The sequence below is a fragment of the Spea bombifrons genome, chromosome 7, assembly GCF_027358695.1.
Source record: "Spea bombifrons isolate aSpeBom1 chromosome 7, aSpeBom1.2.pri, whole genome shotgun sequence".
Taxonomy (NCBI): domain Eukaryota; kingdom Metazoa; phylum Chordata; class Amphibia; order Anura; family Pelobatidae; genus Spea; species Spea bombifrons.
In genome coordinates, this window is record NC_071093.1 from 17,172,501 (window position 1) to 17,187,500 (window position 15,000).

General features: G+C 39.8%; 1 protein-coding gene across 4 annotated transcripts in view; it reads right to left on the reverse strand.

Moving 5' to 3' along the window:
* ADARB1 (adenosine deaminase RNA specific B1) overlaps window positions 1-15,000 on the reverse strand; it is a 50,834-nt gene that overhangs the window by 29,473 nt on the left and 6,361 nt on the right. Inside the window, exon 1 of one of the 4 annotated variants that reach the window (XM_053472244.1) lies at window positions 1,616-1,892. The exons of the other annotated variants lie outside the window; for them this stretch is intronic. Within the exon in view, the coding sequence (XP_053328219.1) occupies window positions 1,616-1,715 (100 nt within the window). The 5' untranslated portion in view covers window positions 1,716-1,892. Of the gene's footprint in view, window positions 1-1,615; window positions 1,893-15,000 lie in introns of those variants that run through there. 4 annotated transcript variants of the gene reach the window in all.

Sequence of the window (15,000 nt, forward strand, 5' to 3'; positions counted from 1 at the left end):
GATTAATCGATTAATCGAAAAAATAATCGGCCAACTAATCGATTATTAAAATAATCGTTAGTTGCAGCCCTAATATACATACATACATACACACACATACATACACACACACACACACAGGGGAGTACCTAGAGTATTTGGCACCGGGGCGGATCCCATATGTGGCACCCGACCACACTAAAATGTAGCCACTCACAAAAAAAAAAAATAATGTTGGCAAGAATAATTATTTCACAAATTTGTCAACTGTAAGCTTGTTTGAGCAGGACCCTCCTTATCTGTTGTTTCTGTTATATACATATGTTATGTCCTATCTGCCCATTGTACAGCACTACAGAATATATGAAACACAAAATAATAATAATAATTGGAAAAACTGAAATCAGAAAACTAAAATAAATATGTTTAAATAAAAAACATGTACTGAACAGATATGGTACAGCATAACCCCCATCAATATATACTGAGCCAGACGTTGATGGTGGTACAGAGTATATATATTATATATATATATTTTTTTTTTTTCTGTACCACCATCAATGTCTGGCTCAGTATATATTGATGGGGGTTATGCTGTACCATATCTGTGAGTTATATATATATATATACACACACACACACACATTTTCAGTCACTACCAATAAAAATAACTAAGTAACGATTGTAATTCTCTGCCTAACCATAACCGACAAATATATATGGGGAAATGCAACTGCTGCAATTGCACGATGCTTATTGTCCCTCAATGAGTGCTTAGCATCCCAGAATTCGGAGCTTAAAGCAGTTAAAGTTGCAAAGGGAACCCACAATGAGAAATTAACGAAGAGGAAAGAGGGACTATGTAAATTATGTTATTTAATGGAAAACAGCTGTCAGATAAAAGCTGTAATACAGTAGAAAATGTTTATTAGCAATTTTACAGTAACCGGACAACCAGCTTTTTATCTGCTGTCCCTATTTGTTAAAATGATGTACAACAGGACAGGACACATCAATTATAATACAGCACATACTTCTTTATAGATACGGCTGTTACAAGGAGATGTTTAATTTTTATAGAAATAATATATAAGTATGGAACTTCATTATACACAAGGAACGTCGAGCTGAAAGTATTTACACAACGCAACAAATACAATTCACATATTAAAAAGGAATACAAAACATCCATTGTGTCCATTGCTTCAGGTAAAGACATACTTACTTAATCAAAAATACTTTGTACAGTCTTAGCCAACGAAGCGAGATAGAGAAGGGAAATTTATCATGTAGTAGTTCACTGGTCATTGAAAATGTAAAATTCCCATAAATCCTTACAACAGAATTTTTCATGTGCACCTTGATCAACAACAGGTGGAGAAATATTCAAGGTCCACAACAGCAATTGGGTTTAGCAGTTACAATATGATATTTTAATGGGGCTGAGCTTCAGCGTATATAGTACAATATATAGTATGATTTCAAGCTACTGTAGCGTTAACATATATTCTTGAAACAGTATTCCATTAACTGCATTTTTAAAATACCACATTTTGACAAATAAAGGTGATTATTAAAGTTGTAAAAACACACGCACCACAAATAAAAATCATATCGCAAAACTACAACCCCATACCTCTTCTTTCAGAACGTTTCTTGCGTCTTCTTTTATAGCGACGTCGGACAAGACAAAAGAAGCTCCCCATATTGGAAGCACCTGCCAGCAGAGATGCCATGGTGGAGAGAAGCGAGTTATTTTGTGTATTACACGAACATGCTGTGTTACACAGGATGTCAGTGTCTTAGCCTGCTCTCTTCATAATCAGCAGCAGTGCAGTGAAACCGGTTAACCCCATATTAACAAGAATCACATGACCTTCTCTGCAAGAGGTCTTACTCCTCCTCTTCAACTTACCTAACTGCAACATGCACAGGAAATATTAAGTAAATTCTAGCATGGCCAGGCAGTTAACCCATCTTGCAATTACACAGGGATACAATATTTACAGAAAATCACCTCTGCTTGTAATTTACAGTTTCCCAGTGTAATTTGTTTTACATAATAAACCAGACATGGTAATTCTTTCACTGTAAGTCACAGTTGACGATCAAGGAGTTAAATTTTGTGGTAACAACGAATGTGTGTTGATCACCCATTCAAGTCTTCCTTCACTGACACTAAATGTTATGCTACAGAAATATACGCATACCACAATAAAGAGCACGAGCATGTACATGCGTACTGATACTGTTAATATCCGGTTGTACAAAAGGCATTACACATGAACTAACACTATTAAAATGGAAAACTGAACATACACAATTATGTAAAGTGTAAGCGTAATACGATCAAATTAAAGACCAATCTGATTTCTGTGGACAGAATGGTAATTTACTATGAAAACGCTAAATACCTGTAATAGACATGGACATTAAATGCCAAACACCTGTAATGTTCGTGGACCTTTCAAGAAGATACAAAAAAGTTAAGGTTAAACACTGGAAGGTGCTATTAGAAAGTAAACTGAGTGGCAATGGGATAAGGACGTTTCTAAGAGTTCCTATAAGGCATATAATAGTATTCATTTTAAGAATTGTTTTCAAATGCTTAACATTGAAATGTTCTTGAAAACTGTAAATTGAACTGAGAAATTATTTTTTGTTTAGTTAAATTAGTTCCCTTAGGCTTATCTGCAACAAACTAAGCAACGGGGCCTTTTGTCATCTAGATTTGCCGTATAACATCTCTGACATAAAAGATGTTGGGTGATACAGAATTAAAGTACGGTAGTTTGTGAAGATTCAAGGCAAGGCTTAACTATGGGAAATAGTGGAGGGAGTGGTGCAAACAGTGCAGATGAGGAGGAGGTCACTAAAATAAAACTTCTTTTAAAAGCTGCTAAAGGGGAACTCCAGCAATAATTGTATATCTTAAGAAAAAGTTGCATATCTGCAAATCTTGAGGTTTTGTCAAATATTCAAGTAATGGACCATTTAAGGAATAGTAACTATAACATGGTGGCATTAGAGACTCATTCACAAAAGCAAATTAGTAGAAGCTGCACCTTAACAGTTTTTAGGAAGGCCAACTTCAGCACACTAAGAACATGCCTGGAGCTCATCGACTAGGACAGGGGTGTCCAAGTTTTTTCTGCAGTGGGCCACTTCACCAGAATTGTATACGTGCGAGGGCCGCACTCATTTTTCATTGAAAGAAAATATGGCCTTTAATAAGATATGCAGATTAAAATAAAGTAATTGACACAAAACCTTTACTTTTCCTCTCACTGATTTCTGGGCCTAGAAAGTTTTGTGACTACAAATTCAGGATTCTGGATAAGTAAAAAAAAAAAAAAAATAGGGATGCAATAAAATGAAAATTCTGGACCAAAACCGAAACTTCAGGGTTCACTTAGCCGAAACTGAAGGTGACCCCCACACACACTTTTAATAAAAGTAATTTACACACCAAAATTGTACAAAAAAATTATATATTATGATTGTTAACAGCAATCTCAGGCATACCCAGATTCCAGCATGTACTGGTTGGCTGGGCATTGTATTTTTTGTCCAATTTTAGTGTGTTACCACACTTTTATTAAAAGTAACACACCACAATTGGACAAAAAAAAAATCAACAATATGACTTGGCATGATAGGAGTGTGATTGCTAACAGCAAACACACTCTTTTTATACCCAGGCAACCAGTGAATGCTGGAACCTAGGCATGATGGGACTGTGATTGCTGTTAGCAGATTGCCGTTAGCTGTTAGCAATCACACTCCTATCATCCCAAGTCAGCCAGTACATGCTGGTACAGGGTGTCTGTAAGTGCAGACGCCATACTGCTGGCAGCATCAATACACAAGGGGGCAACTAGCCAGGTTTCAGCATGTACTGGCTGACTTGACATGATAGGAGTGTGATTGCTAACAGCAAACACACTCTTTTTATACCCAGGCAACCAGTAAATGCTGCAACCTAGGCATGATGGGACTGTGATTGCTGTTAGCAGATTGCTGTTAGCTGTTAGCAATCACACCCCTATCATCCCAAGTCAGCCAATACATGCGGGTACAGGGTGGCTGTAAGTGCAGACCCCATACTGCTGCCAGCATCAATACATAAGGGGGGCAGCTAGCCAGGTTTCAGCATGTACTGGCTGACTTGGCATGATAGGAGTGTGCTTGCTAACAGCAATCACAGTCCCATCATGCCTAGGTTCCAGCACTTACACATCCATGCTATCACACACACATAAATTCATTAATTCACAGATTCATTCCCTCAATCTGACATACTCATTCACACAACCTACCCAGGGCCGGGCGAAGACTTAACGCCGCCTGGGGCGAAGTTTAAAATGCCGCAGCGGCATTTTAAACTTCGCTGACGCCATTATTCTCCCCCCCCCCCCGGTACTTACCTTTAAAGAGTCCTGCCGGCGAGTCTCCTGCTCTGCCACGGTGCTGGTTTGTAATGCTGAGCGCCGGAAATTGACGCCACTTCCGGCGCTCATCATTACAAGCCGGCACCGAGACTGAACAGGGAGACTCGCCGCAGAGGAGAGAGGGAGGGGCGCCGAGCGGGTAAGCGAAAACTACTCGGCGCCCCTCTCTCTCTCCTCCGCTTCAAAACAAACAACCAAAAAAAACGCTTGGGGCGGCAAAGTGCCGCCCCTTCTAAAGTGCCGCCTAGGGCAATTGCCCCAGTCGGCTCCATTGTAGGGCCGGCCCTGAACCTACCCCACCCCCTTACCTGCTCTACAGCTCTTGACGCCGCTCACAGACTTCAGCAGGGGGCGCGGCCTCCCTCGTTCTCCCCACAGAGGAAGCAGGAGCAGAGAATAGACCCTCCTACAAGTAAGCAGCAGGGCTCTTGCGATCCTGGCTGCCGATCTCACACACCTCGAGGTTCCGCGGGCGGCATTTGGCCCGCGGGCCGCATGTTGGACGCCCCTGGACTAGGATGAACTGTTCTCAATAAAGAACACACTGGAATATCCTCAAACTAACATTATTAAAATATACTTAGAAGCTTGTACCTTTGATCGACAAATATACAAGAAGCAAAACCACTGGCTAGCTGAGGATTTTTGGATTTTGGTTCAACAGTAACAGTGCTGTTGAACACAAATGCGTGACTACTGTTTATGGCCTGTTTACACACATCTTAAAAATCTGTATTAGTGGAAGAGCATCTCATTCTATGCGACCATAGATAAGCTCCAAAATAGCATTTCTGAAGTGCCACTGTGTTCTGTAGTCCCTTCAAATTGTAGACAGACAATACATAGTTTGCGATATTACCAGAGTCAAGCTAAGTATTCTACTAATCTATATGCTGGGATACAGTTATACGGAGTTACATTACTAAAATACATACAATTCTGTATTTTGCTCACACTTTTAATACCACGATTCAGCATGAAGATCCTGGGCAGTACAGCAAGATTCAGCATTACTAATGGACAATACACACAAATCATAGCTTGAAAGATGGTATTAGTTTCATTAAGGGTGTTGGAGTATATGTACACAGTACTTCACAAACTTCAGCAAACTGCTCCACCTAGTGTCTGGAAGAGGGATCTACCACAACACAGTTCCCTAAATAGATTTTAAAAAAGCTTGATAGGGGAACATAAAAAAATATGCTGTAAATTTCCATTAGTGATGTTCCTAAAGTCACTAGACTAGTGTAATTGCTCCGTAATGATGAACAAAGCAGAAATAAAGAGTAGGTAAATGAAAAACAAACTTGGAGACCTTCATTATCAACTCGCCAAATTCTTTATATATAATGGGAAGGTCATGTTTTCTCCTTCAACAAAGGGCTGAGATAGTCTTGTAAAATGGCATAGTTAAATCACTTAGATGGCAATATGCAGTGCCAACTCAGGCATTTATGTAGGAGAAACACACTAGGGCTGGCCCTTCACAATACGTAGTGTCTGACTTCATTCAAATATAGTCCCTGCAGAAAAAATTAAAATATGTTAAATCGTGAAGCGTGTATATTATCCAAATAAGTATGGTTTAATTGGTGTCCTGTCTTTGTAACATAAATATATAGATAGATTACATATATAGAGTTTATAAATTACATATATAGAGCATATAGATTAGCACCCAGTTAAGCAAAAAAAAGGTTTACTGGAATCTTTACAATCAATGGTTAAATTGTAGTTTATCAGAATAAATTAATGACATTGACATACCTATTTAAGTATGTCACTAGACCTATTCCTTCTTTAAAACACTAAATATGAATGGTTTTAAAGAGGCAGAACAAAAAAGATTATTGCTCCCATCAATCTCACTTTCAAAGTAATTTAATATCTGCACTCTTGTCAGTTGATGCGAGACAACCCATAGTTTTTCTGACAAATTCAGATAAATACTTAAGTTAGCAGACTACCCCCTTGCTTAACTCGATTCCACTTAAATCCACCACACTTGGCACTATGTACACACTTTAATCATTGTAAATACAAATATTAGTAAGTAACAAGTTTCTATAAGGACTGACATACAGATCTCTGCCACATGATGGCAGTGTCCATTTAAATATTACATTTTAAACACTGCCAAAATGCAGTAAGTGAATATCTGCTCTAAATGTTACATTAAAGAAGATATCCCATTGGGAAAAAAATAATTCTATTAGCCAGGCTGTCCACCTGGGATACTATTGTTTACCATATGCAGTATCATAAATGCGTAATAGAGCTGGACCATACGGAGCTCCTGTAAAACAATACACTAAACACTAGAACCGTTTTTACAAATCTAAAAAGGCGCAATATTTTTGGAAACATTTTAATCTCGCACTAGTAAAACATTTCTTGGAAAATGCCTTTAAAGGAAGTTTGTGTTATAGCAACATAAATGCATGCATTAAAACCTACGCATACAATAATCTATCACAAGTCTACAGAAACCTTCTGAAAATAACGTTTAAGGAAATACAGAACTGTGTTTTTAATTTTTAATAATCCACACCTTTCCTTGAAGCATGGCAGGAAAGTTAAAAGTAACTCCAAAATGTGCTTATCTTACAGGCTTTCAAAAATGTTTTTTTTTTTTGTTTTTTTTTAACATGCACAGTAAGATAAGCGACTTCCTTATTTAAAACAACGTTGTATTCTAACTCCGTACATTTTCGTCTAGTTACACTGAAGGAAGAGTCATTTAGGCATCGGTTCAAACACACAAAAACTTTTCCATGTACCACATGAACAATGGCGACTAAAGCCATTTTTGCTTCATAACATTATAGACACATGGGCAAATATAGGACGAAAAAAGACAAAAAAACAGAGTCAAAAAGAAAGAGCTAAGAAAAGTGAAAAGTAGTTGGACAATCAGAAACCAGAAAACCACTAATGCCAGCCAAAACAGGCAATTCACAGGACTTTGGTGGAAACCTTGCCATAAACACCCCAACACCATCAACAAAAGATACTTGATATTTATAAGTATATCACAGCCTGGCAAATGTTTCATGGGCTTGGAGGCAAATAAAAAAGGAGCAAACAAGAGCCAAGATTCACATTCTTTAACCCCTTAAGGACCAGGCTGTTTTTTATTTTTTGTACCCTTTGTGACCAAGGCTGTTTTAACACTTTTGCGGTGCTCGAGTGGATAGAGTTAGCTGCAATTTTCTCCTCTCCCATTTAGTGTACCCACACAAGTTCTATTTTTTTTTCTTTCAGGACAAGAAGGTCTTTCTTCAGATATCATTTTCTGATCATATCATTTGCTATAAAAAAAAATATTGAAAAAAGCACTTTTGCGCATCTAAAAAAGCTAATAATAAAAAAAACTGCTAAATAGATTCTACTATTTGTCCTGATTTTATACCCAATGTTTTTATGGGTTTTTTTTTTTGCAGGTTTATGTTTTTGAAAACAAGACACCAAGATATTTCAAATGCTGGTATTTTAACCCTTTCCATGCACTAATTCTATTGCCACTCTTTGACAAACTTTTTGGTACTGATATATTTCATGTTTTTTTTTATCACACAAATTGTACTTCAGGTATTATGATTACTTATTGTTTTATATAGTGCCATCAAATTCTGTAGCGCTGTACAATGGGTAGACAGGACATAAGCAGTATGTAACATTACAATTTGACTTACAGAAACAAGAGGTGAGGAGGGCCCTGCTCAAACGAGTTTACAATCTAGAGGGATTTAGGGTGTATTACACAATAGGTAAAAGTGCAGTTGTTAGGAATAGACCAGCCACACTACTATAAGTATTGCAGGAGAGGGACTAGGAAAGGTGAGCTAAAGGAATATGGAAGGGCGTTAATGTGCAGTGTAAGCGTCCTTAAAGAAGTGGGTCTTTAGGGATTAGGGAATGAAGGCAGGGGAAAAACGGATAGGCCGGGGGAGAGCATTCCAGAGCATAGGGACAGCCCTTGATAAATTTTGTAAGTGCACGAGAGCTAGAAATCAGAGGAGAGGATAGAAGGAGATCATTGGGCGGAGAGACCGGTTAGGAGTGTATTTAGAGATGAGTGAGGGGATGTAGGGAGGGGAACGGCTGCGAAGGGCTTTGAAAGTAAGAATGAGGATTTTGAAATGAATCCTGAAGCGCACAGGCAGCCAGTAAAGAGACTGACAGAGGGGAGAGATGTTAGTAAAGCGATGTGAGAGGAAGATAAGTCTGGCAGGAGCATTCAGGGTCGATTGTAGAGAGGTGAGACGGTTAAGAGGGAGACCGGCTAAGATAGAGTTACAATCATCAAGGCGGGAGATAATAAGGGCATGGACAAGAGCCTTAGTGGCATGCTGTGTTAGGAAGGGACGGATGCGGGCAATGTTTTTAAGTTGGAAACGGCAGTTTTTGGAGACAGACTGAATGTGGGGGCTGAATCAAACACCCCAATACGTGTTCAGCAACATTTCCTGAGTACAGTGATCCCCCCATGCATGGGTTCATCTGGTTGTTTAGGGGCTAAAAGGAAAGTGCGCTTTTTTTTTTTTTCTTTCTTTCTTTTTTTCTTCAAACCCTTGGATATTTGAAATGCTAGTAATTTAACTCTATCCATGTCTGGATTTTTGTGAAGATACAGTGCATTCACTCATAAAAATAAACTTTTTTTATTCTATTACCACATGCGAGCCCTCTAGCTCGGTCTCAGCTTGTAATGCTGAGCGCCGGAAGATGACGTCATTTCCGGCGCTCAGCATTACAAGCCGGCACTGAGACCGAGCAGGGAGACTTGCCACAGGACTGCTGAAAGGTAAGTACAAAGGGGGGATAGGGAGGGAGGGAGAGGAAGGGTAGATAATGGGGGGGGGTTATTTTAAACTTCGCCCCAGGCAACATTATGTCTTGGGCCGGGCCGGGCCGGCCCTGCCCGCAATGTCACACAATGTGAGGACCATTGCAGCTGGCTGTCCCAGGCAGACCAACAACAACCAAAAGGAACAACGTCTGCGTCTGTGATAGCTCGAGAAGTCAATCACACGCACAGTGGCAAACTGGAAGTGAATGGTGCCTCTCTCTTTCATGGTGATCGTGAGGCAGAGAATCAAAAAAAGACAGCTGGGGCGAGTACATTTTATTTTTATTTTTTTCTGGAGTTTTAGCTGCTTATTCACTGTAATACAGAGTCACCAGCTACCTGCTTTTGATTTGTTTTTTTACCCTATTGTTTTACTTAAAGTATACTTCCTGCAGCCAAGTGAGGAGGAATGAGACAGAAGCCTCATTTTCTAACACCAATAACTAAAGAAAGCTTGCACCAATTTGTATGTAGTAAACCTCAGCTTAAGTTTACACATTTTCATTCCAATATGCATTTTACATCAACATAGGACTGTTATCCCTTTAAACAACATCTAAAATCATTGGTTCTCAGATAATTTTTCCTGTGGCCACATGCATGTTTTAGTTAACAACACATATATGCATTGAGCCAAAACTGTAAACCATGTTTACATACATCTAAAATTAGATGAATATAAAAGAACTAGAGAGTCTGGGGACTCCATTGCTGTGATACAGATTGCCTGCAGGTAGAAACAAAATAATTACAAAATATATGAACAGGCATCATAAGCCTTTTCTTCTTTAGTTTTATTTTGTTTTATGCAACGTATTATTATATACACACATTATATCAAGGCTCGACAAATGCCTGGCCGCAATGGTGACATGAAATCACTTCCTAGATTTTAGATCTTGAGAAGCAAGCAGTGTGAGGACTCCAACAGCGTGTGAGGGAGCAAACGGCAGAAAAGCTGTCCCGACCCAGCCAAAAATTGTATGTACCGTATTTGCTCGATTATAAGACGACCCTGAATATAAGACGACCCCCCAAAATCTGAATATTTATGAAAAAAGAAAAAGCCTGAATATAAGACGACCCTATAGGAAAAAAGTTTTACCAGTAAATGTTAGTTCATGTAAACTATGTGAACAATTGTTTGTTAATAAAAGCTATGATTGAGAAAAATATTTTGTTTTTATTTCCTTTTTTTTTTTCAACCTGCCCCCCCCCCAGTTATGCACATCTGCCCCACGGCTTGCCACTCTGCCCCAGAAATGCCTTATACCCCATGATATGCCTTTTAACCCTCTAAATGCCACTGTGCTCCATGATATGCGTTTTAACCCTCTATATGCCACTGTTCCCCCTGATATGCCTTTTGACCCCCTATGTGCCACTCTGCCTCCAGAAATGCCTTATACCCCTATATGCCACTCTGGCATTTAGGGGGTTAAAAGGCATATTATGGGGCAGAGTGGCATATAGGGAGGTAAAAGGCATTTCCGGAGGCAGAGTGGCATTAAAGGGGTTAAAAGGCATTTCACAGAGCACTCTGCCTCCAGAAATGCCTTACACCCCCATTTAACACTCCCTGCATCCAGGTCTCCTGCATCTGAGCCCCCGGTGCTTAGTCCGGGCAGCATGTAGAGTTCCACGCGAATCGCGTAGAGCTCTGCACGCTGCCCAGACTTAGCACCGGGGACTCAGAAGCACCGGTAAGTTGGAGGGGTATAACACAGGAGGATCCAGGTCCCCTGCATCGCTGCGGGGGATCTGGATCTTAGTCTCATAATCAGACCTACTTGAGGTCTGATTATAAGACGACCCTGATTATAAGACGAGGGGTATTTTTCAGAGCATTTGCTCTGGAAAAAACCTCGTCTTATAATCGAGCAAATACGGTATTTTATTGTAAAAATAGGTATTTTACCGTTTGTGTGTGCTAGTGGGTATAAGTCAGTCACTGTGTTTGTAAATACCGGTATATATATCTTGACAGAGAGAGAGTTGTGGTCCTAAACAGTGATTATTTATGACCCAGAGTGTAACCGTTCCTGCCATGTATACTGGGAAAGTACAGCCCCTGGGAGAGTATAGTATAATAAATATTTATGCATATGCTTTCTTCTGTGTGTTTTGGGTCCCTGGAGTGGCATAACCAGAAGAGCAGGGTACCCCCGTTCTCCATCCCATAAACAGGGTGTCTATGTACTGTAACGTTCAGTCCATATTTTCCAAGGACTGCGACCCAGGTATCCGGTAAATTGATTGGGGCCACCTGTAGCCTATTAACCCATTCGTATCAATGGCTGTTTTTTTTTTTTTTTTTGTACCCTTTGTGACAACGGCTGTTTTAACATTTCTGCGGTGCTCGTGCTTAGCTTTAATTTTCTTCTTTCCCGTTTACTGAACCCACGCAAGTTATATGTTTTTTCAAAATACGAAGGGCTTTCTTTAGATAAGGGCTTGACAAATTTCTTTTCAATCTAGGAGCCAGCTAAAAAAGTTAGGAGCCAGGACTTTTTTTTTGCCCTACACTCACACTTTGCCCCAGCACTTTGCCCTGCACCCATACTTTACCCAGCACTCACAGTCTCACACTTTACCCTGGCCCTCGCTTTGCCCTGCACTCACACTTTGCACCAGCACTTTGCCCTGCAACCACACTAAAAAGCACCAGTGCATACTTTTAATTATCATTAACTCTGTCCCCAGTTTCCCATAGGCATCTTTGTCACTAAATAGCTTCCCACAGACCCATGTTTAGTGACAAAGATGCCGATAGGAAATTGGGGACAGAGTTTGCCTTTGCCCCCAGTCTCCCATAGCCATCTTTGTCCCAGCCTCCCACTGCCAAGCATGCCCCCCAGTTACTTCAACTTACCTGACCAAAGACCCAGATGTGCACTCTGTTGGATTCCCGCTGTCAAACATCTGTGCGATGCAGACAACCCCGCTGCTGCTGCCGGCGGCTCCGCCCACCCTCCTCACGGAACGGGGCTGGCACTGCCCACAAAGGTCATTGAGCAGTGCTGGTTCAGCCCACGAAAGTTATTGAGCGGCGCCGGCTGATTCACTTCTATTTCGAATCGACAGGGGTGGCATTTTAAGAAGCCGTCCCTATTGATCCTAAATAGAATTGAGTCACCTGGCCAGCGCGACTCGGTAACCTTCGTGGGCGGTGACAGCCGGTTCAGTGAGGAGGGTGGGTGGAGCCGCTGGCAGCAGCGGGGTTGTCTGCATCGCACAGACGTCCCCTGCAGCGCCGCGGGGGGATCTGGATCAGGACCTGGACACAATTATATGGTTTGGCTCACAAACACCTAGGCGCCAGGACAAATTTATCAGTCGCCATGGCGATCCCATCAACTAGGGTGTCTGTTCCATTTTTGAGGAACAGACACCCCAGGGTATTTCAAATGCTAGTATTTTAAACTTTTTCCATGCACTAATTATACCACCAGTCTTTGTCAAACTTTGTCATTTCTTTGTTTGTTTTTTTTCCCTGGCTGTTAGGGGGGATAAGAGACATTTGGGGCTTGCGCATTTTTCAATGTTGAACTTTGACATTTGGTGATCCTGTGCCCATGCCCTATTTGGTACATCTTTGAGCCTGGGCAATGTGCCCAATAAAGCCATATATTTTTGAAAAACAGATACCCCAGGATATTTCAAATGCTGGTATCTTAACTTATTCCATGCACACATTTTACCACCAGCCTTTGTATAGCCTGGACAGTAGAAATAAAAGCAATATAGTTTGTAAATACACTTGTCATCACAAAAATGTGATGGGACACTTATTTAACTTGACTACCAAAATTTTATTCTCTCTCATCATTTTAATAATGGGCATTTTAGCTAATTTGTACACATTGGTGAAGCTTTATTTTACTTCCTCTGAAACGAAAAATAACAGGAAATTGGGTGTCTTTGGGACCCCTAAATTCTGTTGAAGTATGCTTGCACATGTTAGGAAGTCTCAGATGACCTATACGTCAGGTAGAAATTCATGTGTAACAAAGTTTGACGGTGTAAATGCAAAAACAGACCTTTTTGGCTACGACAGATTTATTCAGGCCTGGAGTATTCTGCACAGCATACAACTGCTTGCTTTACATAGATATTATTTCATTGGCTTTTTAAGGTGCATCCAAATTATCTTCTATTTACAACAAGAACTTTAACTTAGCAATATTAGTAAATGACATTCACGCATGCTAAGGACGTATTTATAAAGAGCAATCAGTGGGAATATTGCCTTAGCTGGCACACTGATAGCTTCTAATTTGCACTTTATCTCAAAACTGCACTTTAATACAACATATGTGTAGGACAAACAAATAAATGGTGCTGATGCTGTGTACAACACAGCTGGCAGCTTTAACATAAAACACGCAGTCAGGAGAATCTTACAAACCTGACAGAAAACAATATTGCTATAGAGAGATGGAGTGATATCCAATTCTCCCAAGGGTAGTATCTTTTCAAGCCTTACAAAATTGCTGGTTTCACATATTCTATTTACAGATAACAAAAGCCTTCCTCCCTAATGGTGAATTAAATCAATCAAGCCTAAATGCAAGGATAGCAATGTAATGCATTGTCAAGAGCATTCTGGGCCCTGATTACAGCACTGATATGGCTTGAACACAAATCACTGAAATGCGAGATGTCATGAAGAAGAGTTATAGGCACTATTTAAAGAATGAAAGCCCAACACCAATTCTACTGACAGGTATATTAACTCTTCTGTGAACAAGAGTAGCCAGCCATTTTTTTGCTATATATATATTTTTTTTTTTTTTTTTTTCTTTTCGGAAACAACTGTTTTCCTCATTCTCGGGAGGAGGAACTTAATGTGTACTAGTGCTTGAAATGTGTGTGATCAGCCAGTAGCAGGGTCGTACCTAGAGTATTTGGCACCCAGGGGGGATCCTGGATGTGGCAAACCCCCACCAGCCACATCCAGGATATTTATTTCACAAATTTGTAAACTGTATGTCAACCGGAAAAATAAAAAATTGAGAAAATAAATTAACTTATGAATAAATTAGATAAGTCTAAGTAAATAACATTGACTGAACAGATATGGTACAGTGTAACTCTCATCACTATACACTAAGCTAGACATTGACATGGTAGGCCTCTGTCCTAAAAGCAGCCTGACGGCACCACCTCTGCCCCTAAAGCAAATGTATAGTGGTGTAAGCTTTCAGGAACTCAGAGGTCTCCTCTTTAGATGGAATAACCAAATGCCAGTTATCAGCAAGCTGAAAAATACACATTAATCCTATTAACAGCATTAGTTTGAGGAGGGCAGTGCACAATTACATACCAAAAAAGCAGAAGTTTGATGCTTTCCACAAAATGTTGATTTCTAAACAAATACTTTCACCCTGAAGGTTTTTCGAAATCAATTGATTATTTTAATACAATGATTAAGTGTAATATAATTTAACAAAGAATGCTTGGCATTTAGCTTAACATGCTTTTAATACATAGCCATATAAGGATTTATCTGAACTAGACTTTTTCCCACATAGTTACAAGTTAAGAAACCTGATGAAAGGTTATTTAAGCTTATGTTTTAGAATTCTATAGGTTAAAAAAGTCACACACACATAAGGGATGCCAACACTTTTAATAAGCATCCACAACATTGTTACATTACAAAAAGTTGAACAAAATAAGGTTTTGTTTCCTAGACAATCATAAAAACTATGA